The sequence below is a fragment of the Pongo abelii genome, chromosome 16 (genome assembly GCF_028885655.2).
Source record: "Pongo abelii isolate AG06213 chromosome 16, NHGRI_mPonAbe1-v2.0_pri, whole genome shotgun sequence".
NCBI classification, from domain to species: Eukaryota; Metazoa; Chordata; class Mammalia; order Primates; family Hominidae; genus Pongo; species Pongo abelii.
This window is the reverse complement of record NC_072001.2, coordinates 61,834,082-61,860,484: the sequence shown is the minus strand read 5'-3', so window position 1 is coordinate 61,860,484 and position 26,403 is coordinate 61,834,082. Positions and strand designations below refer to the sequence as shown.

General features: G+C 41.9%; 1 protein-coding gene and 1 long non-coding RNA gene across 3 annotated transcripts in view; one reads left to right on the top strand and one right to left on the bottom strand.

Moving 5' to 3' along the window:
* Window positions 1-25,712, bottom strand: part of MINDY2 (MINDY lysine 48 deubiquitinase 2) — an 86,709-nt gene extending 60,997 nt beyond the window's left edge. For both annotated transcript variants that reach the window (XM_002825499.6, XM_009249882.4), the window contains exons 1-2: window positions 22,248-25,712; window positions 6,488-6,545 (exon numbers count right to left, since the gene is read on the bottom strand). In XM_002825499.6, coding sequence (XP_002825545.1) covers window positions 6,488-6,545; window positions 22,248-23,087 — 898 coding nt within the window. In that variant the 5' untranslated portion in view covers window positions 23,088-25,712. The remainder of the gene's footprint in view (window positions 1-6,487; window positions 6,546-22,247) is intronic.
* On the top strand, window positions 23,694-26,403 carry LOC134760207 (uncharacterized). Its single transcript, XR_010137165.1, has 2 exons — window positions 23,694-24,096; window positions 25,706-26,403. It is a non-coding gene; the product is annotated as an uncharacterized LOC134760207 (long non-coding RNA).

The window sequence follows — 26,403 nt, the reverse complement described above, 5'->3', positions numbered from 1 at the left end:
TTTCATTATTACCAAAAATTCCTCAGCTCTATCAGGAATCGAGACTTACAATCCAGTAATCTCATTACATTTTCCTTCAACACACTTACATCATTTCCTCTTTACGCAGCTTAAATTCTAAGGCCCATAATTATAATCACTCTCTATACACACCTTCATACCTTAGATTCCTCCCCTCCTCCCCCACTGCACAACCCTGGCCCCACCACTGGCAACATGTAGAGCAACATACCCTAGATTCTTTCGTCAACACGCTCATCAGGCGAAAGTCCAGCTCTGGTTAAATCCTGGCCTCCCATTATTCAGGCCTGGACTCGTGCAGCTGAACGTGACTGAGAAAACATAACACCATGCTGGCTGGTTTCACTAACCTCAAAGGTAACACCCAAAAATCATACCACAGCTCTCTAATCCATTCACTCTCCCATTTCTCTAAGCAATTATTTTATACCTTCCCTCTTGCTTTCAACAACTCCTCCCCTCATCCTCACTCCCAGCTGATGACTTTGTTTCCTATTTCATTGAGAAAATAGAAGCATTCAAGAGACACGCTACAGCCACATCCAACCACCTACCTGCACCTATTTGTAATACATTCTGTCTTTCCTCCTATTACCATGGATGAACTATCTAAGGCTAATTTTTCTATTTGTATAAAGTACTTTTTGCAGTTCCCTTTCTCTAGTTTTCTCTTTTATAAAATGGCTTTGAGGTATAATCCACATACCATACAACCTACTCACTTAAAATGTACAATTCAATTATTTTTTGTTGTATATTCACAGGATTATGAACTAATTTTATTTAATCATGATCTAATTTTATTTAATTAATTAATTTATTTGTTTACTTATTTTTTGAGATGGCATCTCACTGTCGCCCAGGCTGGAGTGCAGTGGTGTTATCTCTACTCACTGCAACCTCCGACTGCTGGGTTCAAGCAATTCTCCTGCCTCAGCCTCCCAAGTAGCTGGGACTACAGGCATGTGCCACCACACCCGACTAATTTTTTGTATTTTTAGTAGAGATGGGGTTTTGCCATGTTGCCTAGGCTGGTCTTGAACTCCTGAGCTCAAGTGAACCACCCACCTCAACCACCCAAAGTGCTGGGATTACGGTGTGAGCCACCGTGCCAGTCCCATGATCTAATTTTGGAACACTTTGGTCCTCCCTAAAAGAAACCCTGTGCCCATTAGCAGTCAACCCCCATTTCACCCCATCTCCTCCCCAAGCCCTAAGCAACCGCTGATCTACTTTCTGTCTCTATAAATGTGCCTATTCTGGTTTTTTTAAATTTTCATTTTTTAGAGATAAGGTTCTTGCTCTCTCACCCAGGCTGGAATGCAGTGGTATGGTCATAGGTTCATTGCAGTCTCAAACTCCTGGGTTCAAGTGATCCTCCCACCTCAGCCTCCCAAGTAGCTGGGACCATAGGCATGCACCACCAGCCTGGTTAATGGATGTTTCATATAAATGGAATCATACACTATATGGTCTTTTGTACTTTGCCTCTTTCACTTAAATGTTTCAGGGTTCATCCATGTTATAGCGTGTATTCGTACTTCATACCTTTTTATGGCTGAATAATATTCCATTATACAAATTTATATTTGTTTATCTGCTCATCAGTTGATAGACATTTCGGTTGTTTCCATTTTTTGACTACTATGAATAATACTGCTTTGAACATTTTTCTTTTTTCCCCCTGAGACAGAGTCTTGCTCTGTCGCCCAGGCTGGAGTGCAATGGCCTGATCTCGGCTCACTGCAACCTCTGCCTCCCAGGTTCAAGCGATTCTTCTGCCTCAGCCTCCCGAGTAGCTGGAATTACAGGCATGTGCCACCACGCCTGGCTAATTTTTATGTTCTTAGTAGAGACGGGGTTTTACCATGTTGGCCAGGCTGGTCTCAAACTCTTGACATTGTGATCCACCCGCCTTGGCCTCCCAAAATGCTGGGATTACAGGCGTAAGCCACCATGTGTGGCCTGAACATTTTTATACAAGTTGTATGGACATACATTTTCACTTCTCATAGGTAAATACCTAGGAATGATATTTCATGGTCATATGGTAATTCTGTTTAACTTTTTAAAGAATTGCCAAACTGCTTTCCAAAGTGGCTGTATTATTTTACATTTCTACTGGCTAGGTGTGAGGGTTTCCAGTTTTTTCTTGTTTCCAGTCAGGTTTTCATTCCATACACTCATCAAGGTTACCAATGACCTCCTTATGGCTAAATCGACAGTCAATTTTTAGTTTTCCTCCTGCTTGAGCTATTAGCAGCATTTGATTCAGCTCATCTCTCACTCTTCCTTGAAACATTTCTTCATTAGGATTCTACGAAATCACAGCCTCCTATTTTTCTTCTACCTGGCTGACCATGCCGGCTCTTTCTCCTTCCCCATCTTCTAATCACTGGCATATCCCAGACTCAGTCTACTGACCTTTTCTCTTTTATCTACTACATTCCTTCCCTTAATGATCTCACCCAATCTAACTACTGTTTATATATGTTGTCTGTAAATATATATTTACAGGCTAGACTTGTACTGTCTAATACAGAAGCCAGTAGCAATATGTGGCTATTAAATTTAATTTATAACATTAAAAATTCAGTTCCTTGGTCACATAACACACACACACACACACACACACACACACACACACACACACACACACACACACACACACACACACACACACACACACACACACACACACACACACACACACACACACACACACACACACACACACACACACACACACACACACACACACACACATTTTGAGACAGGGTATTGCCCTGTTGCCCACGGTAGAGTACACACACACACACACACATTTTGAGACAGGGTATTGCCCTGTTGCCCACGGTAGAGTGCAGTGTTGTGATCCTGGCTCACTGCAGCCTCTGGATCCCAGGCCCAAGCAATCCTCCCACCTGAGCCTCCCACTTAGCTGGGACTACAGGTGCACACCATCAGGCCTGGCTAGTTTTTGAATTTTTAAGTGGAGGTGGGGTCTCACCATGTTGTCCAGGCTGGCCTCAAACTCCTGGGCTCAAGACAGGAGCTACATTTTAAGAGCTTGAGGGCCGCATGTGGCCAGTGGCTACTAAACTGGACAGCACAGATACAGAACATTTCTATCATTACAGAAATTTTAATTGTACAGTGCTGATCCAGACCTCTCCTCTGAACTCAAGATATATTTATATAATTGCTTTCCTGATGGCTCCTTTTTTTTTTTTTGAGATGGGAGTCTCGCTCTGTCGCCCAGGCTAGAGTGCAGTGGCGCCATCTCGGCTCACTGCAACCTCCGCCGCCTGGGTTCAAGCCATTCTCCTGCCTCAGCCTCCCGAGTAGTTGGGACTACACATGCCTGCCACCACTCCTGGCTAATTTTTTGTATTTTTTAGTGGAGATGGGGTTTCACCGTGTTAGCCAGGATGGTCTCGATCTCCTGACCTCATGATCCGCCTGCCTCGGCCTCCCAAAGTGCTGAGATTACAGGCGTGAGCCACTGCGCCTGGCCTGATCACTCCATTTTGATGTAAATAAACATCTAAAAACAAAAATCCTGCAATTTCTCCCTAAAAACCTTGCTCCATTTTTTCCTACTTCAGTTTTCCTATTTCCATCCTTCTACTTGTTCAAACCAAAAATGATGAGATAACCCTTGACTCCACTTGCACTCTACATCCAACTGATCAGCAAATTCTGTCAACTCTGTATCCAGTATCTAACCACTTCTTACAAACTTCACTTATTTTACCTTGTTTAAAGCCACCATCTTTTGCTAGTTCTAATAACTTCCTAAATGGTTTTCCCGCTTGTCTTACCCCCCTAAGGTCTATTGTCAACATAACTGCTAGAGAATTCTTATTAAATCCAAAGTTAGATCATGTCAGTCCTCTGTTCAAAATCCTCCAACAGCTTCCCAGCTTACTCATGGCAAAAACCAAAATTGCTGTTACATCCTTACGGCCCCACATGATCTGACTGCGTCAACTCTCTGATCTCATCTCCTACAACTCCCCTTTGCGTACTCCTTGGCAGTCATATTGGCTATTCCTCAAAATCACCCACCATATTTCAGCCTTCCCCATAAAATATAACTTAGGAATCACTAACTTTAAGAATCATTTATCAAGCAGAGTCCCATGGGGGAAAAAAAAACAACTTAAAATAATATAAAAATAAAAAGAATCACTAAACTAGCCTAAAAGAGGGATTTTCTTTTTAAGCCAATTTGCAGACATCTAGGTATTCAGAGTAATCTACCCTTAAGTATGAGGTCCCTAGCCAGTGAATGGGGATTAAATGATATGAATTATATTTTCTAAAAAGGGTCTTCCTGCCGGGTGCAGTGGCTCATGCCTGTAATCCCAGCACTTTGGGAGGCCAAGGCAGGAGGATCGCTTGAGCCCAGGAGTTCAAGACAAGCCTGGGAAACACAGTGAAACCCGATCTCTATAAAAATAAAACTTGACCAGGCACGGTGGCTCATGCCTGTAATCCCAGCACTTTGGGAGGCTGAGGTGGGCAGATCACCTGAGGTCAGAAGTTCAAGACAAGCCTGACCAACATGGAGAAACCCCGTCTCTACCAAAAATACAAAATTAGCCAGGCATGGTGGTGCATGCCTGTAATCCCAGCTACTCGGGAGGCTGAGGCAGGAGAATCACTTGAACCCAGGAGGTGGAGGTTGTGGTGAGCTGAGATCACACCATTGCACTCCAGCCTGGGAAACAAGAGTGAAACTCTGTCTCAAAACAAAAACAAAAACAAAAACAAATCAAAAACCCAAAAATTAGCTGGGTGTGGTAGCATGTGAGTGCAGTCCCAGTTACTCGGGAGGCTGAGGTGGGAGGATCACCTGATCCGAGGGAGGTCGAGATTGCAGCAAATCATGATCACGCCACTGCACTCCAGCCTGGGCGATAGAGTAAGACTCTGTCTCAAAAGAAAAAAAAAAAAAAAAAAAGAATCTTCTAAAATTTCCTGTTTCAGTTATATCACTAAGTCTGTATCTCACAAAAAATGAGTGAACTAGTTGTCTGGAAGGGTAGAGACAAATTAACCAGTTGACAAGATTCTTTTTTTCTTTTTTTTGAGACGGAGTCTCGCTCTGTTGCCCAGGCTCGAGTGCAGTAGTGCAATCTCGGCTCACTGCAAGCTACACCTCCTGGGTTCACACCATTCTCCTGCCTCAGCCTCCTGAGTAGCTGGGACGTCAGGCATCCGCCACCATGCCCAGCTAATTTTTTGTATTTTTTAGTTGAGACGGAGTTTCACGGTGTTAGCCAGGATGTTCTCGATCTCCTGACCTTGTGATCTGCCCGCCTCGGCCTCCCAAAGTGCTGGGATTACAGGTGTGAGCCACCGTGCCTTGCCCCAGTTGACAAGATTTTTTAAAAATAAAATTTGTTTTTGTTTTTGAGATGGAGTCTCACTCCATCACCCAGGCTGGAGTGCAGTGGCATGATCTTGGCTCAGGGCAACCTCCACCTCTTGAGTTCAAGCAATTCTCCCACCTCAGCCTCCCGAATAGTTGGGACTATAGCTGCATGACACCATGCCCGGCTAATTTTTGTATTTTTAGTAGACACAGGGTTTCACCACGTTGGCCAGGCAGGTCTCGAACTATTGACCTCAAGTGATCTGCCTGCCTTGGCCTCCCAAAGTGCTGGGATTACAGGCATGAACCACCACACCTGGCCTAAATAAAAATTTAATTACTGAAAAAACTGTAGAATATGAATTAAGATTTCCTATTTGGTGATAGTATAGATATATAAATTCTTATTTGCCAGATTATATAAAAGGCCACAATGTGATGTACAACTGCTTGCTCTCTAAACAAGTTCAACTCAATGTAGCCAGTCTACAAACTGTACTACTGGTCTGTTTTGAAATAAGCTTAGAGAAGAATGCAATTCAATACACTACTTCCTTCAACAAGAAAATTTCCCTATAAAAAAATTTCAGTTGAAATAAACAGTGTGCTTACTAATGTAAATATTTTACATCCTAGGAGAAGATTCTATCTCACTGTAGACTGATAACTAACATTTTGTAGATTGGCATAGGTCCATGAATCACTTTCGGTAGCACTGCTCTAAATCACCTCCTTTGTCTTTAATTCAAGTCTACCCAATATTTTTGAACACTTTCTACATGCAACGTCGGCCATTCTGTGCCATCTCCCATTCTACAATTTATTGGGATTAAGATGTATCTTGTTTTCTAGACGTTACCTAGATTCCTTATGGGTATTACAGAATTTTAATGTTGGTCAGAAAGAAGACTATACCATCTAAGAACAGTAACATACTGATAAAAATTTTTAATTAGCAGATTCAAAACTATAATTTTAAAATAGATTATATAATAGCACTTCAGAAAGGTGAGACTGGGTAATCAACTAGCTTTGAAAACTTTTGTTCTGAAAGAGATATAAAATCCACTTTTCACCACTAACCTAAATATTCCATCAGCTGCTCAGCAGTTATGATTTCCATCATCGGTGGAAGTTTCACCTGAAAAACAAAATATTATTTCTATAAAATTAAATGTTTTAGGTGACTAAAGTGTTTCTTGCAGTCAGAAACACAAATACTTATGTCTATATTATGTATCTACTATACTTATACATTAACATTCACATCTATTAGAATCTTTATAGCCAGTCTTTTTTTTTTTTGAGACGGAGTCTCGCTCCATTGCCCAGGCTGGAGTGCAGTGGCGCAATTTCGGCTCACTGCAAGCTCCGCCTCTGGGGTTCAGGCCATTCTCCTGCCTCAGCCTTCCGAGTAGCTGGGACTACAGGCACCCACCACCACACCTGGCTAATTGTTTTATATTTTTAGTAGAGACGGGGTTCTACGTGTTAGCCAGGATGGTCTCAATCTCCTGACCTTGTGATCCACCTGCCTCGGCCTCCCAAAGTGCTGGGATTACAGGCGTGAGCCACTGCGCCCAGCCTATAACCAGTCTTTACTGTATTATTCTATTTATTAGGTTGGTGCAAAAGTAATTGAGGTTTTGCTATTAAAGTAATGCAAAGCTTAAAAACAGGCAAAATTTAACTATATTGTTTAGAGCTGCACACATAGGAGATAAAACTATCAAGAAGTAAAGAAATGGGCTGGGCACAGTGGCTCCCGCCTGTAATCCCAACACTTTGGGAGGCCAAGGTGGGCGGATGACTTGAGGTCAGGAGTTCGAGACCAGCCTGGCCAACATGGTGAAACCTCTGGCCTGGGCAACAGAGTGAAAAAAAAAAAAAAAAAAGTAAAGAAATGGGCTGGGCATATGGGCTCACGCCAGTAATCCCAGCACTTTGGGAGGCCGAGGCAGGTGGATCACTTGAGGTTGGGAGTTCGAGACCAGCCTAGCCAACATGGTGAAACCCTGCCTCTACTAAAACTACAAAAATTAGCTGGGCATGGTAGCGTATGCTTATAATCCCAGCTACTTGGGAGGCTGAGGCAGGAGAATTACTTGGACCTGGGAGGCGGAGGTTGCAGTGAGCCAAGATTGCACCATTGCACTCCAGCCTGGGTGACAAGAGTGAAACTCCATCTCAATAAAAAATAAATTACTAAGTAAAGAAACGGATGCTATAAAAAATCAAGATTATGGTTATCCCTAGTGGTAACAGAAGGACTTATAGTTGGAAAGGGGCTTTTAAGGGGATTCTGAGGTGCTGACAATGCTCTATTCTTTGACCTTCTTGACGTGCAATAGTAGTTCCAATGATGTTTGCTTTATAATAATTTATTAAACTGGATTATCTGTTTTATGTATTTTTCTGTGTTATATTTCATAATAAAAAGGTGAAAAGTAAAGATACATTATAGTGATATTTAAACTAAAAACCCCAGAAAATCCATTAAAATTAATTCAGCTGCAACAACACATTAGTCTAAATTAATTTTTCAAATGCATTGTCAAATGAATGACATGGATATTACAGTCAATGATTGTAAATACTTTAACTGACAGTCACAAGCACACTCCAGGATATATTTATAGACTAGGAGAAAAAATAAATAGGATGGAAACTCAAAGTAATTACTATATCAGTGATAGAAGAATAGTAACATTGTTAAAAATTCTTCAGCAATTATTTTGTGTTCAACCAAAGAAATCCTTTGAATCAGCAATTTCTCCAACAATTCCCCCAAATGTTGAAAAAGGTCCTCTAGGTGTTTATGTTATCAAATGTAATAATGTCACAATTTTGTTTTAATCAACAAGTAAAATAAGTTTTTAAAAAGATCCCTATAAAACAGAATGGTTTGAAGCCATCTGTAAGCATACATGACAGTCAATAGTTATATTTAGTCATCCAGTAGATTTATTATTCAGTAAAAACTAAGAGATGTCTTTGAAGTTTGATCATCATTTCATTCTAAATTATTTTTATTCTCTGTGACATTTTTAAATAATTTCACGTCAGGCCTGGTGGCTCACACCTGTAATCCGGGAGGTTGAGGTGGGCAGATCACTTGAAGTCAGGAGTACGAGACGAGCCTGGCCAACTTGGTGAAACACCGACTCTACTAAAAAAACACAAAAATTAGCCAGGTGTGGTGGCGCACACCGGTAGTCCCAGCTGCTTGGGAGACTGAGGCAGAAGAATTGCTTGAACCCAGGAGGCGGAGGCTTCAGTGAGCAGAGATCGTGCCACTACGCTCCAGCCTGGGTGACAGAGTGAGACTCTGTTTAAAAAAAAAAAAAAATTCAATAGACTATTTTTTTAAAGCAGTTTTAGGGTTTACAGAAAAACTGGGCAGAAAGTACAGAGAGTTCCCATATATGGCATATTTTTAAACTGAAACTCTGGCAAATTACTGTCGACTGTCTGTTTTTCTAAATAAATGTTTTTTTGGAACACAGTCCCTCTCATTTGTTAATGTACCATCTCTGGCTGCTTTTGCACTACAATGCAGAGATGAATCTGTGCAGCAGAGACTGTATGGCATGCAAAGCCTAAAATATTAGTATTTACTATCTGATCCTTTACAGAAAAAGTATGCTGATCTCTGCATTAGATGATTTTTTTTTAGAAGCAAATACACAAATATTTCAACTCACTTACTTACAAGCAAAGTCAGTAGTATATTCATTTCCTGAATCATAGCCCGTAAAGTACTTTGGATGTTTATTAAAACTAAAAAGTGCCTACTTCACACTAATACACTGTGGAACCATCCACAGATCTTAATTATTTTTTTAACCATTTAAGATCTTCCCAAAAGCTTGCTTCTTTTTTTGTTGTTGTTTTTTTTTTTTGCTTTCCTTCACCACCATCACTTCAAAAGCAAGTGCCAAGGGTTTTTGTTAATGACCCAATAAGGCTTGTACTCCTTTGTCTTTTTAGATTTTTTCAAAGGAGAAACAGGTTATGAGATAGTTGGCTAAGAATATAGAATTAACAGTTGTGGCAGTCTGTCTGAATTTCTAAATTTTAAGTTTTACAATGAAAAAAATAACAGGCTGGGTGCGGTGGCTCACGTCTATCGTCCCAGCACTTTGGGAGGCTGAAGTGAAAGGATCACTTGAGCCCAGGAGTTTGAGACCAGCCTAAGCAATATAGGGAGACCCTGTCCCTACAGAAAAAGTCCCAAAACAAACAACAAAACTTAGCCAGGTGTGGTGGCATGTGCCTGTAGTTCCAGCTATTTGGGAGGCTGAGGTGGGAGCATCACTTGAGCCCAGGAATTTGAAGCTGCAGTGAGCCGCTGTCATGCCACTACACTCCAGCCTGGGCAACAGAGAGAGACCCTATCTCAAAACAAAACAAAACAAAACCAAAAAGAAAGAAAGAAAAAAATGACAAATCAAGTATGACCTCTTTTAGTAATTATCTACAACATAAAATAAATGAGTACTTTAACATATACAAAGGCACTAGAAAGGCACTTTAAGTAGTTTAAATATTCTTCCTAAAATTTGAGCAAAGTATCTCAACATATATTAAAAAATAGCTCCCAATTAATAGAGGCCAAATAAATTTTTATTATCTAGGAAAATGTCCTACCCTATAAATATTACTGAATTAACTAGATTTCCTGAGGAAATTATTATTATTATTTTTAAGACATCATGCTCTCACTGTCCTCCAGGCCGGATCGCAGTGGCAGGATCATGGCACACTGCAGCCTTGACCTCCCCAGCTCAAGCAATCCTCCAACCTGAGCCTCCCAAGTAGCTGGAACTACAGGCACACACCACCACACCTGGCTAATTTTTGTATTCTTTGTAGAGGTGGGGTTTCACCACATTGCCCAAGCTGGTCTTGAACTCCTGGCCTCAAGCAGTCCTCCCACCTCAGCCTCCCAAACTGCTGGGATTACAGGTGTGAGCCACCGCACTCGGCCCTGGAAAATTATTAATATAAGCACAAGAATATTTAAATTAATAAAAGAAAATAGCTACTCCTACTCCAAATATTCCATTATAAGGTAAAACCTCAAAAATTTAGTGCAATTATTCTATCGTCCAGGCTGGAGTGCAGTGGCAGAATCATGGCTCATTGTAGCCTCAACCTCCCCGGGCTCAGGTGATCCTCCCACCTCCACCTCCCAAGTAGCTGGGACCATGCGTGTGTGCCACCATGCTTGGCTAATTTTTTGTATTTTTTGTAGAGATGGGGTTTTGACATGTTGACCAAACTCCTGGACTCAAGCAGGAGCCCAAACTTCTGCTTAAATCTGTCTGCCTCAGCCTCCTAAAGTGCTGGGATTATGGGTGTAAACCACCGTACCCGGACCATTCTGTAATTCTTAATCATCTAAAGAGTAAAGTAAATTTGGGAATAGACTCAAGCAAGACCAAAAATAGTAACAACAAAACCTTCTGTTTAAACTGTAAGTGAAATCTTAAACAGGAATGTAAAACATCCTAAGAGTGATATGCCAAGGTTTTGACACCTGTGATTTTGATAATCCAAAGGAAAAGATAAATGCAGAGGACTCAGCAATAACTAAGAAATAAGAAGCAGCTTATATAGGTGATGGCAAGTACAAAAATTACTACTAGCCATATAATGTTTTTAAATGCTTAACAATTAGAATACCAATATAATAAGTATTCAACAACACACAGTTTGAGTTCCAACACCTCTTCAAAGTTGAGAAGATATTTGAGAAAATATAAAATTGAGTATTTGCCAGTCTCTGCTCTTTAGAAAAGAGAAGTCAGGGGCCGGGCAGAGTCGCTCACTCCTGTAATCCCAGCACTTTGGGAGGCCGAGGGGGGTGGATCACCTGAGGTTAGGAGTTCAAGACCAGCCTCACTAACATGGTGAAATCCCGTCTCTACTAAAAATACAAACAATTAGCCAGGTGCGGTGGCGGGCGTCTGTAATCCCAGCTACTCAGGAGGCTGAGGGAGGACAATCACTTAGGCCCGGGAGGCAGAGGCTGCAGTGACCCAAGACCATGCCACTGCACTCCAGCCTGGGTGACAGACAGAGCGAGACTCTGTCTCAAAAAAAAAAAAAAAAAAAAGAGAGAGAGAGAGAAAAATTAAATATATTGAACATCTACTAATTGTCATTCAATTTTATGTTACCTGAATCCTCAGCAATCCTATGAAGCAGGCATTATTACCTCCATTCAAAGAATAAACTAAGGCTTTAAAAAGTTAATTTAGCCAAAGTTAATAGAAGTACTGTAATGGGAAGTGAGATCAGACACCAAAGCCAATTACCTTTTCCATTATACCCATACTCACAGACTTTTTAAAGAACAGCAGAACACTTTCCACTCAATGAAATCTTATATAAAACATCATCTGAAACATATTTTAAATCAATAGTTGATAGAACTTTGTGACCAGTGAAAAGTGGAGCACGATGGGGAAAGAATAATCAAAGCTGACTCTAAGGCTCAGGAAACTCTAAAAATTAAGATCCATACAATTGATAACAATGGAAATTTGGCAAGTGAAGATAAGTTTGTAGAAGAAAATGATGTCTGCTTTGGAACTGTGACATTTTTAGTTTGACATTCAAACAGGGAGTTGAGTTTGGAACACAGAAGATAACATTTTTATATTGCAGTCTATTTTTGCATTACTTACGTATGGCAAAATGGATGCACTAAATAATAGTCAAATTTCACTAATTTGAAATATGCAGTATATATACACATATGTGTGTATACATGTAGCATTTATATATTCAGCATGAATATATAGTATTCATGATTTTTTAGTTGAAATTGTAAAGAAATTATTCTTTAGAAAATATTAGAAGTATTAATGGGAATCAAAGAGAAGCTTTACCCACTTTTTTCAAAATAAGGACTCAAAAACTTAAGGATTCTTTTAACATGCCTTTAATTCTGGCTCCAGCAAATAAAAATTTATGTATTATAAGCTATTACACATCATGCTTTACATTTTAATTTCTTGTATGTACTATTCACTTACTACTAATAATATAATACTATACTTAAAAATACTCAAATTCAGACTTTTTAGTAAATCTAGTTGGCTTTCTACTTGCCATCAGTATTTCTTTTGTTTTTCTTTTTTGAGATGGAGTGTCGTTCTGTCACCCAGGCTGGAGTGCAGTGGCACGATCTCGGCTCACTGCAAACTCCGTCTCCCGGGTTCAAGCAATTCTCTGCCTCAGCCTCCCGAGTAGCTGGGATTACAGGTGCCCGGCACCACACATGGCTAATTTTTGCATTTTTAGTAGAGACGGCATTTCACCATCTTGGCCAGGCTGGTCTTGAACTCCTGACTCTGTGATCCACCTGCCTGGGCCTCCCAAAGTGCTGGGATTACAGGTATGAGCCACTGCGCTTCGCCACCATCAGTATTTCAAAACAGGAAAATTTTATGAGACAACCCACAAGTTAAAAAGGTTTGAAACTCTGAAACACTTTTATCAGTTTTTATCATAATTTAGACCCTATCCTCAGAGTAAGACCAAGGCCTATTTAAAACTCTCAGAAACTGCAGATATATTCACACATATTAAATTTGCAGAAATGTCTTATTTTATATGCACTTCAAAGTGTTTTAGAGCAATAAAGAATGTTGTTGCAGTGAGAATTACTAATAAAAGATTTACTAGTAGGCTGGGTGTGGTGGCTCATGCCTGTAATCCCAGCACTTTGGGAGGCCAAGGTGGGCTGATCGCCTGAGGTCAGGAGTTCGAGACCAGCCTGGCCAACATGGTAAAACCCTGTCTCTACTAAAAATACAAAACAATTAGCTGGGCATGGGGGCAGGTGTCTGTAATCTCGGGTACTTGGGATGCTGAGGCAGGAGAATAGCTTGAACCCAGGAGGTGGAGGCTGCAGTGAGCGAAGACTACACCATTGCACTCCAGCCTGGGCAACAAGAACGAAACACTGTCTGGAAAAAAAAAAAAATTAGTAAAAGAAGGAATCTTCCATTCAGAATTCACTATTTATATTTAAGAAGCTCAGCAAGCTTAGAATGCTGAAAAATCTCCCCCCCAAAAAACTGATAATAAAACTTTTACATTAATTGCTTGAAAGACAGATGAGAATAGGGTAAGACAAGAGACCATTTTGAAGGCTACTAAGGTAGTCCAGGTGAGAGATGAAGGCCTGAACTAGGGTATAGGGTAGTAGCAGTGGAAACAGAAGTTACTAATTACTGAAAAATATCCAAGAATATATTTAATAAACTACAATGGGAAAGGCCAGCTTATTCACCATAGTACCCCAAAGAGACTCTGAAACTAGAAGTGTCAGACACTTCAGAAGACATAAGATAAAGTACAGAGAGCTAAAAACCGGAGTCTGTACAAAGACCAACTGGTACCAAGATCCCAGGATTCGATCTAAGGAATCATGAAGTCCATTTCTGCTTCTCTGACTTTATCATTGGCTCTCCCACCCTGTTTTGCCCCAGACCTATTGTCCACCAGACTTATTGCTATCTTGAACTTTATCTTCCCAATCAAACAGCCTGTGTGAGAGCTCTGGTTCTAGAGTGGGTGATAATCTTACCTTGGGCTAGTTATTTAAACTTTATGCACTTCAATTTGCTTGCTTTCTTTCTTTTCCTTCCTTCCTTCCTTCCTCCCTCTCTCTCTCTCTCTTTCTTTCTTTTTCTTTTGTGAAATGGAGTTTCGCTCTTGTTGCCCAGGCTGGAATGCAATGGTGTGATCTCAGCTCACCGCAACCTCCCTCTCAGGTTAAAGTGATTCTCCTGCCTCAGCCTCCCGAGTAGCTGGGATTACAGGCATGCGCCACCACGCCCAGCTAATTTTGTATTTTTAGTAGAGAAGGGGTTTCTCCATGTTGGTCAGGCTGGTCTCAAACTCCTGACCTCAAGTGATCCGCCTGCCTCAGCCTCCCAAAGTGCTGGGATTACGGTGTGAGCCAACTACACCCGGCCTCAGTTTTCTATATATATAACAATAGTCTACATAAGGATTTCATGATGTGGTTGAGAAACTTAAAAGAGAAAACACATACAATGCATGTAAAATAATGCATAGTATCTAGACACAAAAATAATTGAGTACTTACTATTATTATTCAAAGCCCTTATGATTGCTAGTACCACCTGTGCCCAAATGTCCTTCACCTGGGACTCAACAGACAAGGTTGGATGGGGAGTGAGAAGGTTTTTAACTAAAAGACTACTCATACCAAGGGGAGAAGAAAAAATGAACACATCTATCACTATTAGAGGGCAACTCCTACTGGCAGTATTTATACTCTCCTCAGCCCTTGTCTACCTTATCTTACAAATCCAGAGTTACAACACCAATTCTAATTCTTGGAGGAGACTGGGAATGAAAGCCTCAGAAATGTTAAGTCTTTTGTGTAAACAAAACCCCACAATTGTGTGAAGTTTTAATCTCTTTTTACAGGATCTATATTTAAAAACAAGGTGGGCAGAGGCTAAGATGGAACCTTTGGCTCACCATCTGTTTTTCCTTTTTTATAAGTAATAAACACACTTGGAAAACCTCAAAAGAGCTCTGTGCTACCTCAGGAAGAGAAAATTTGTGTGATTACAATGTTTCTGCAAGTCAAAGGAAAAAGCATAACCTAGATGGAAGCTAGAAGAGCCTGTGAAAGGATCTGAGGGGAAAAAAGTCATCAAGGAGGGAAGGAGAAATAGAGCAAAAACTCAGCCCTGGCAAGAGGCTCACCTTCATGGTGCCTCACTTTGCAGGTGATAATGAGACAAGAGCATATGTCCATTTGAACTTTGAATTTTCTGTTAACAGCCTTTTGTTCATTTTGCCACTGTGCTGCTCACCTTTTTCTAATTTATAAGGGCGCTTTGTAAATTAAGAAATTAGGGTTGGCCATGGTGACTCACGCTTGTAATCCCAGCACTCTGGGAGGCTGAGGCAGGATTACTTGAGACCAGGAGTTCAAGGCCAGACGGGACAACATGGCAAGACACATCTCTACAGAAAAAAAAAAAAAAAAGAAAATTGGATGGGCACAGTGGCTCACGCCTGTAATCTTAATACTTTGGAAGGCTGAGGCGGGCAGATCACTTGAGGTCAGGAATTCAAGACCAGCCTGGCCAACATGGTGAAACCCTATCTCTACTAAAAATACAAAAATTAGCCGGACACTGCATGAACCCAGGAGGCAGAGGTTGCAGCGAGCCAAGATCGTGCCACTGCACTCCAGCCTGGGCAACTAAATAAGACTCCGTCTCAAAAAAAAGAAAAAAAATTAGGTGGGCATGGTAGCACACACCTGTGGTCCCAGCTACTCAGGAGGCTGAGGTGGGAGGATTGCTTGAGCTCGGGAGGTCGAGGCTATACGGAGCCATGACTGCACCACCACACTCCAGCCTGGGTGACAGAATGATAGTCTATCTCAAAAAAACAAACAAACAAACAAAGGAAATTAGCCCTTAGACATATAATCTGGCAAATAGTTCCTAGTTTAGTGTGTTTTGATTTAGCTAATGGTGAGGGTTTTTTTTTGGTGTGTGTCTGTTCTTTTTTTAAAGCTTTTTTATATTTTACAGAATCAAATACATTAATCTTTATTTTACAGTTTCTAGGTTTGATGTTTGGAGAAACCAACTTTATATAAAAAAATCCTGCTTCAGGACCCTGGTATTCCTTCCATGACCTGGAACAGGAGATAATCTCAGCTTATACTAAGCAAAGAAAAAAATTGGGAAAAGAATTCCCTACCAAAAAGAGTTAAGAAGAAGAGGAGATGTGTTTCCAGCATCTTAAATTAGTGCATTCATTTTTCTACTAAAATGCTATACAATGACTAGATATCAAAATATTCTATCTTCTCTATCACAATGTATAGTATAGGTTACATGTAAGTTTTTTGTATGTATGTTGGCCTCAGAACCTGTAACATTCTTCTAAAATAAAAAAAAAGTATAACCAAGTAGGGATTCCCTCTATTACTAAAGAAATATCTTTGTAAGCACTAAAATATATGTTATATACCTTCTGGCTTACCTTCATAAACACCTAATTACATGGGTCACAGCCCTCAAATATACCTATAAATAGCATTTATTACAGCTAAAATAAGATTTTTTAAAAACTATTAAAAATCAAATATAGTCAAAAAGAAGGAAAATAAAAATGTATTCTAAGTCACACATTTTGATAAATTTACCTGGTATAATTTGTAATTTGAGCCCAGGAGTTTGAGACTAGCTAGGGCAATATAGTGAGACCCCCGTCTCCATAAAAAAACAATAAAAAGGAAAAATACAGAGGTAGATGAAACTATCTCTTGAAAATGAGAGGTAAACAGAATTACAAATTTGAGCTCGAATTAAATGTAATAAATAGATTTCTTTATTTCTTGATGTTAGAGCATCACAGCTCAACTATTTAATAGATTTTCTTTTTTTATAATTAAACAAAATTTTTTTTCTTTTATAGAGAGGGGTCTCATTATGTTGACCAGGCTGGTCTCAAACTCCTGGGCTCAACTGATCCTCTGGCCTCGGCCTCCCAAAGTGCTAGGATTACAGGCGTTAGCCACAGTGCCTAGCGAACTATTTAATAGATTATGAATGATCACCTACTCTCTATCAGTTCTGAACCAATACTTTCAACTCAGTCCTTATTCTGTTTGATCATTTTTACTGTCACTTCTCATCCAGAACCACTACACTTATTCCTTTGCTCAAATCCTCCCAGTTTGTTCAGTCTATTGATTTTCTAATTTCAGATGATCAGCTGTTTTCACTTTCAATTCTCTAATTCTCTCCCCCTATACCCCACGTGTCAGTTCTTGAAAGAAAAGCCCAAGTCTTGATAACTCTAACCAGTCATTCTTCCTGCTCCTATTTCCAGACATAAGCGAACTAGGGAAAGACAAAAAACAAAGCAAAACTGATATGCTCATAGTTTTTAAAGAAAACCTCAATTTATCCATGCTACTAATTGGCAGTCTTTCTGTTTGTGCCTGAAATTCCTAAGCATAATTTCCACTGAGATTCTCCTTTAAGATGCAATATACTTTTCTCACAAAATTCACCCCGTCAAATGCTTTACAATCTTAATTATTAATGCGTTCAATAGTTACTACTTATGAGTTCAATGGTTATTTTGCCAAATTGAAAAATATGAGGCTTCAATTTTCATCTACCTCTCTTTTTTTCCTTATTATTATTATTTTTTTTACAGAGATGGGGGTCTCACTGTATTGCCCCAGCTGGTCTCAAACTCCTGGGCTCAAGCGATCCTCCTGTCTTAACCTCCCACAGTGCTGGGATTACAGGCATGAGCCACCACACATGGCCTACCCCTCTATCTTAACGTGACCTGGTCTCTGTATTTTTCTTGTTCCATTCCTCTCACTACTTCAGAAAATACGGTTGTTGTTCCTTTCCTCTAAAGAGAACTGAGGATTCCATGTTATCCTGACTTTTCAGTGACCTTGTCCCTACACCTGTCATTTTCAGCAGAATCTTCCCTACTCCATTAAGCTCTCTGATGCTGCTGCATTTGACAACAGTAATGTACTACATTTTTATTACATTATCTTTCCCTGAATACTATCATGACATTGCCCTATTTCTAGTTGTCATTCCACATCTCAAATTGTGCCTATGCTGGTTTTTGACTCTCTCACCCTTAATATTCTTCCTCTCTTCCCCCAATTGAATCTTTATTCCTCTGTTTTCTCTCTGTCTCCTGGAGAATGAGGTAGGGGAGGAGAGGGAATGGGGAAACTGAGGCAGGATGGAGAGGATGTTTGTTTATGCTGGCAATTTGTCACTCTCACATATATTGGGATGGAAGAAAAGTTGAGAACTATTGCTCACTACTCTCTGGAGAATTCATTTAGTCTCAGAACTACCATATTTACTCTATGTAGTAATTCCCCAATTTGATTTTTCTCTATAATTTTATAGCCTCTTGCAGGTGGATCACCTGAGGTCAGGAGTTCGAGACCAGCCAGGCCAACATGGCAAAACTCTTGTCTCTACTAAAAATACAAAATTAGCCGGTGTGGTGGCACACGCCTGTAGTCCAGCTACGCGAGAGGCTGAGACAGGAGAATCACTTGAACCCAGGAGGCAGAGGCTGCAGTGAGCCGAGATCCTGCCACTGTACTCCAGCCTGGGCAAGACAGAGTGAGACTCTGTCTCAAAAAAAAAAAAAAAATTTAGCCTCTTTCCTGAGACCCAGTCCATGCTTCTAACAGCATAACGAACATTGATATTTTTATGTCCCACTACTGGACATTTCCAACTCAACACAACCAAACTTTGGCATCAACTTTCCCATCTAAAATAATTCCCTTCATACCTTCCCTATCTTTGGAAAGATCCAGCCAATCTCTATTACTCAGGTTTGAAAAATGGTGTTACTGTCTTCACTTCTTATAGCCATCATTGGGAGAAGTCATCATTGGGAACACTACATTATCCTCATCAAAGAGAGGGGGCAAAGAACTCTCTAACCAAAGCACTATCCGCATTAATTCTTCCTGCTACACTCACTACAATCTTACTTCTAGCCTAATATCAAAGTAAAAGACCACTTTCTTCATGCCATTTCTTTATCTAGAAATTTATAATAGCTCCAATATCAGCTATATATAAAGTCTAAACACCTATAGCAATGGGTCCTCTGAAATCTGACAACCACCTTCACACTCCATTTACTATTTTTCTCTACTAAAGCATTTCTCAAACTTTTCGTTCTCAGATCCCTTTACAGTCTTAAAAATGATTGAGGACCCCCAATAACTTTCATCTATGTGGATATCTATCTATCTACCTTATTATAAATTAAAATTGAGAAAAATTTAAAACACAAAGTACAGAGGCACACATTGCATTAACTGTCAGAGCGATGTTATTACATCATGTAGCCTGAAAAACTCCACAGACAGTTGTGAGAGAATAAGAGTGAAAAAGGCAAATAACATCTTAGTGTTATCATAAAAATAGTTTTGACTTCTAGTACCCCTGGCTCACTTTGAGAATACTGCTCTACTTTGCTTCTCTTATCCATCTCTTTATCAATCATCAATGATTACTTATGACTGGTTTTTGTGTGCATCAATAGGCTGGAGCAAAAAAACACTGATAACCACAGATTTACAAAATAATCTCCAAATTCATTAGCATGCTTGCTCATTCACAGTCTGACAAAACCTATCAATTTTATTTCCTGCTATTACCACCACTTCCTTTACCTCCTATGCTGCACACTTCAACCAAGGTTGAAGGTTCCAAGTAGAAGAAACCCTTTTCTGCTTTAGTATCTTTCAATACATTATTCTCTTTGCCCAGAAGGTATTCTCTCACTCATCCTTTGGATCTAGTTCACAGGTTCTCTCTTCTATGAAGTCTTCCCTTGATAATCCCCTCCCCAATTACCCTTTTCTCTGCACTTCCATAGCATATTAGAGCTTCTCACATTGCACTGTAACTATTGTTTATATGTCTGTCATCCCACTAGATAGTCAGCTACACAAACATAGATTTGCATCATACTCATCTTTGCATTTCCTTTTTTTTTTGTTTTTCTTTTTTTGGGACGGGGTTTCACTCTTGTTGCCCAGGCTGGAGTGCAGTGGCGTGATCTCGGTTCACCACAACCTCCACCTTCCGCGTTCAAGCGATTCTCCTGCCTCAACCTCCCAAGTAGCTGGGATTACAGGTGCCCACCACCACGCCCATCTAATTTTTTCTATGTTTACTAGAGACGGGGTTTCACCATGTTGGCCAGGGTGGTCTCGAACTCTTGACCTCAGGTGATCCACCCGCCTCGGCCTCCCGAAGTGCTGGGAATACAGGCATGAGCCACCACGCCCGGCCTCATCTTTGCATTTCTAGTACCTCACGCATAGTGGGAACCCAAACATTTGATCATTCACTTGAATCTGTCTGAATTGAATGAATCAGTTTAATATGCATCTATTCCCAAATACTCCAGACCACAGTACTTGCCCTTTCCTCTGAATTTCTGCAGTACTACATAAGAAAAAAGACTAAAGGAAAATAATAGTTATTCCTTCCTACAAAAAAGATTAGGGACTCTGGCCCGTTAGAAGAAGTCCAACTAACTCCCTAGTTGAGGGCCTTTATCAAGTGGCTCCTGTTCACCTTTTCAACTTTATTTTTCATTATTCTCCAACATTAACTTACCACTTCTGTCATGTAATAAACATATGAACACACAATATCCATTCTATTTTCATTCCTTTGGTTTATACTCTTCTCTCCCCTGGGAATTCCATTTCCCTGTTATTCTAAATTCTCTTCCTTAAAAGATCTGTTAAATTCTTCTAATTCGTCTTAAAAAAAAAAAAAAAAAGATTGGTTCAAGACCCATAAATCCCATGAAGCTTTCTAGGACTACGCCATACCAAAGGAAAATGTCCCCTTTTTGAATATCAAATGCATTTCCACAGATTTACCACAATTTACCTACCACTTGTCTCATATAACTTACTATTTCTTGTTCTTAAACAGTTTCCAGTAAGTTAATGATGCCACCTCAAACAGCTTGACAGCCTTTTAAGGGCAGGTACTGTCTTCACTCAAAACATCTCAGTGCCATTATGCACCAGACAATGGCAAGGTTTTTAATTTTATTTCTTTTGTATCAGTCCTTGCTAGCGACAGGAAGATAAAGGCATGTTTGATAAACACTATTCCCTTTACTTGATTTTCTACCTAACTGTTTAGAAGAATCCAGATTATTTTTTTCTTTTTCTTTTCCTCTAATATAGGGTCTCACTATATTGCCCAGGCTGGTCTCAAACTTCTGGGCTCGAGCGATTGTCTTGTGTCAGCCTCCAGAGTAGCTAAGCTTACAGAGTAGCTGGGATTACAGGCGCACACCACCACACCCAGTTTTTTGTTTTTTTTTTTTCTAGGAAACACTGCATCTATAGATATAATTACCAATTTGAAAATAAAATAGGTGCTGTGAGATGCATCTTCTCAGCACCCTAACACTGCAAGCTTAAATAAGACACTTCATTTTACAGGAAACTCGCTCTGAGTCCTCAACATACCTATTTTTAAGGGTCTTTCCCTTTTTTGCTCCTTCACCTTAGACATATCTTTTCTTATTTTAGTTCTTTAGAGTTTTAGCTCCCTTAACACATTCGGATGCATGGTTACTGGTAATAATGCCAAACCATTTAAGGAGAGCCAAAGAAATGAGGCAAGTAAAAATCATGCATAAAATGAAAACAATCTTTGAAAACCAAGAAGTTACGGTAATTGGGTCTCAGACCAATGCTTTTCCTTAAATGGAATTTGTCTAAAGAGCCACATCTTCCCCATCACCATTCTCTTAAGTATCTACACACAAATGGGGCATTAGTTGGAAATCAGACTAAATATAACCATGAAAACTTAGTCCATGATATCACGGATTGATGGTAACTTCTGAAGACTACTTTCCCCAATTCTTCACTTTTTTGCATATGTGATAAGGTCAGTAAGAAAATGTAGGAAATTATAGTTTAAAATAATCATAAGATTTACGATGCTCTAAGTCCTTCTTGTTTCTAAGTCTATCAACCACAATTGAATGTTGAACTCTTAAACACTACAAGAGAAAACTGACGTTAGGGGCAATTCTTTTCGATGTATGTACAAGGGAATATTCTTTCAACATGGAAGTCTTGGAATGAATTTCATCTAAGAAGGGGACTGATGAATGAGGAAAGAAAGGAAGCCATGCAGCAGCTCCCTCACCCCGTTTTCCTCCACCCCAAAAGCTGTAGGAAGTAGAAAGCTGCAGAATGTACCTTCCAGGCCAGGAGCAAAACATTGAGGATGGCCAGCAAGGGGCAGGGTCCGTTCTCATTCTGGGTGATGATGGGTGTGTTCTCTTCCTTCCACTGGATCCACTTGATGTGATACACAGATTGTCCCGGGAAGCGTTCCTTGGAGGCCGCCAGCACCTGAGCGGTCTCCTCCCCCTCCTCCTCCTTGCACAGAGGAACAGCCCCGGGCAACACCGCCGCACCCTCCTCCTCCTCAGGGACCCTGTTCTCCGCTCCCTCCTCACTATTGAACTCGCAGCTACTGGGAAAAGAATGCAGGTTAGAGAACGACTCCAGAGAGTCCAGGCTCGGAGATTCCCCAGGAGGGCTCGGGTCGCTGCAACTGCTGCTGAGGCCGCCGGCGCTGCTGGGCTCTTCCGAGCCGGCGGCGGTCAGCTCTGCTTGGCAGGTGCCGGCGAGATCCGGGCGGGCTCCCGCGTCTCCGGCGGGACCCAACTCATGACCCACACCGGCCACGGCTGTCTCCGGCGAGGCGGTCACCTTGTACTGCCCTCTCAGAGGCGCCTCGGCAGCAGCAGGACTCTCCAAACCACTGTCCTTCAAGTCCAAACCCGGGGAGGAGCTGCAGGGTCCGGGAACCTCAAGAGAGCCCGCGGGAGAAGCCGAGTCCGGGAGGCTCCTCCTGGCGGCCGCCGCCCCCAGCCCATTCCCGCCGCTGTTCTCCGCCGCCCATACCCCAGGACCATCACCAGCGGCGAGCCTGGTCTCCTGTAGCCCTTCCTGCGAAGAACCTGTCCCTGACGCTGGCCCGGCCGCCACCCCGTGTTCTAGCGGCTGCAGGCTCTCGGGGCTGCTCTCCATACCGGGCCGCCCGCCCCCAGCTCTATGGAGACCGCGGCCAGTTCTCCGCAGCCAGCGCCTCGGACGCCATGACAGCTGTATTGGCAGCAACAGCGCCCTGGCGCGGCCTCGGTCAGGCACGTCACCGGGGAGGGTACTAAGAACGCGCGCGGGCGCGCGCTACCGCGCTCTCCGTGCGCTCTGAGCTTGCCTCCGCCTGACTGCGCGCTGAGGGACGAAGGCGAACCACTCAGCAGCCGCCCACGTGGCCCAGCCCTTTCCGTACGCCCGCCCGAGCTCGCGCTCCGAAGGCCGGGCGTGGAGGGCGTGGCTAGGAGGGCGCGGCCGGGGGGCGCGCCCCCGCGGCTCAGCTCCAGTAGGAAAACATCCTCTCACTAGGTGGCCGGAAGTTGAACTCCGGGGCAGCCCGCTTGTGTGCGGCTTCTTTAAAGGGAAGGCAGGCGGCGGACAGCTTGGCTGTGACCCTTTAGCGCTGTGTCGCGTGTGGCCCACCCTCGGGCTGAGGCATTGTTGGGTGGTTGGAAGTGGTTGTAGTATTTGGAAAATAACTTGTCTCTGAAGGGCTCAGGAGACTTGTTTTCTCAGCTCCTAATATGGAAAATTAAGGCATTTCTTACGAGATGCAGATTTTTAAAGCAGGCATATCTACTCGAGGGGTTTGGATTACTGCACTACACAAATTCCAGTCTCTGTCGGTTTTGGCTGAGAAGAGCTGTGCTTCTCACCAGCTACTGGTGAGACATTCGCCCTACAGGAAGAGTCAGTATGATTGTGGACGTTGACCTGCGCAGCAAAAGAACGTGGCTAATTTGCGCCAATAATAATAAATTAGCTTGTATTTGAATTAGCGAAGTCTTTGCGGTTTTGCTAACTTGGCTTCACTTTGCTTGGAGTGGGAAGCGCCTGCTTCTGAAAAGGTGACTTTTTTCCTAATTAGAATGGACTCCTCTTAAGGCCATGCAGTTTTCAAAGAAGAAAGACAAGCTGGACGTTTTGTTAGTAACAAAATGTATGTGGGTCCTATTCTAACTTGTTCCAGAAAAGGGCTTTTTTCCCCATTTTTTTTCTTTCAACATTTTCTAGGCTGTTGGGGATAAAAAATTAACGAGACAGGTCTTCCTTCGCAGACACATAAATACCTGATACATAATTAGAATGTGATATTTTTGCACCTCTGTTGGTTAGAGAAGGCAGACAAAATTGCAAAGTAGTATTTCATTTATTCCTTTAATACATTTTAGTTCCAAGTAAGTTGCTGGATGTTGTCTGGCAGTGGAGATGCCATAGTGGATCACAGAGCTTATATCTTCGTGGAGCTTACTGTCTTTTTTTTTTCTTATTGCTATTTTTTAATACATACTTATATATTTTTTGTTTTTGTTTTTGCTTTTTTTTTTTTTTTTTTTTGAGACGGAGTCTCTCTCTGTCGTCCAAGCTGGAGTGCAGTGGCACGATCTTGGCTCACTGCCACCTCAGTCTCCCGGGTTCAAGCGATTCTCCTGCCTCAGCCTCCCGAGTAGCTGTGACTATAGGCGCCCGCCACCATGCCCGGCTAATTATTTGTTGTTGTTGTTGTTGTTTTTGAGACGCAGTCTTGCTCTGTCGCCCAGGCTGGCGTGCAGTGGCGCGATCTCGGCTCACTGCAAGCTCCGCCTCCCGGGTTCACGCCATTCTCCTGCCTCAGCCTCCGGAGTATCTGGGGCTACAGGCGCCCGCAACCACGCCCAGCTAATTTTTTGTATTTTTAGTAGAGACGGGGTTTCACTGTGTTAGCCAGGATGGTCTTGATCTCCTGACATCGTGATCCGCCCGCCTCGGCCTCCCAAAGTGCTGGGATTACAGGCGTGAGCCACCATGGCCGGCCACACATAATATGTATTACATATAATACATGTATGTTTGATACTTATATTCTTGTTTACCTGAGAATGCAGAAGACTGTGCCCCTTCTTTTTTTTTTTTCCTTGAGACGGAGTCTCGCTTTGTCACCAGGCTATAGTACAGTGGCGCGATCTCGGCTCATTGCAACCTCCACCTCCGAGGTTCAAGTATTCTCCTGCCTCAGCCTCCCAAGTAGCTGGGACTACAGGCACACGCCACCATGCCCAGCTAATTTTTTTTGTATTTTTAGTAGAGACGAGGTTTCACTACCTTGGCCAGGCTGGTCTCTAACTCCTGACCTCGTGATCCGCATTGACATGATACCATGATATATGTCAAACTGTAGGGTCCAGCCCTACGGGGCTTAGCCGGTGTTCTCCCCCTGTGCGGAGACGACAGATTGTAATAAATAAAGACACAAGACAAAGAGATGAAGAGAAAACAGCTAGGACCGGGGACCCCTACCATAAAGATGCGGAGACCGGTAGTGGCCCCGAACGGCTGGGCTCGCTGATATTTATTGCATACAAGACCAGGCGGCAGGGTAAAGAGGGTGAATCTTCTAAGTGATTGACAAGGTGAAGCAAGTCGCGTGATTACAGGATAGGCGGCCTTTCTCTTTTAGGTAGCTGAAGCAGAGAGAGAAGGCAGCATATGTCAGCGTTTTCTTCTCTGCACTTACAAGAAAGATCAAAGACTTTAAGACTCTCACTATTTCTTCTACCGCTATCTACTAGGAACTTCAAAGAGGAACCAGGAGTACGGGAGGAGCATGAAAGTGGACAAGGAGCGTGACCATTGAAGCACAGCACCACAGGGAGGGGATTAGGCCCCAGGACTGCGGGCAGGCCTGGATAATATCCAGCCTTCCACAAGAAGCTGGTGGAGCAGAGTGTTTCCTGATTCCGCCAAGGAAAGGAGACTCCCTTTCACGGTCTGCTAAGTAACAGGTGCCTTCCCAGACACTGGTGTTACCGCTTGACCAAGGAGCCCTCAAGCGGCCCTTATGTGGGCGTGACAGAAGGCTCACCTCTTGCCTTCTAGGTCACTTCTCACAATGTCCCTTCAGCACCTGACCCTATACCCGCTGGTTATTCGTAGGTTATATTAGTAATGCAACAAAGAGTAATATTAAAAGCTAATGATTAATAATGTTTATAATAATGATTGATAATTGTCCATGATCATCTCTATATCTAATTTGTATTATGACTATTCTTATCCTAACTATTTTCTTTATTATACTGAAACAGTTTGTGCCTTCAGTCTCTTTCCTCGGCACCTAGGTAATCCTCCACCCACATCCAACTCTTGGACAACAGGAAAATTAGAAAAGATAATGGAGAGCTTTTTCAGAATGTTGAATTTAGGAGTTGTGTGTGCTTTTGATCTCCATGTCAATCCATAAACAATAAATCCTGTTCTTAAATTTGAA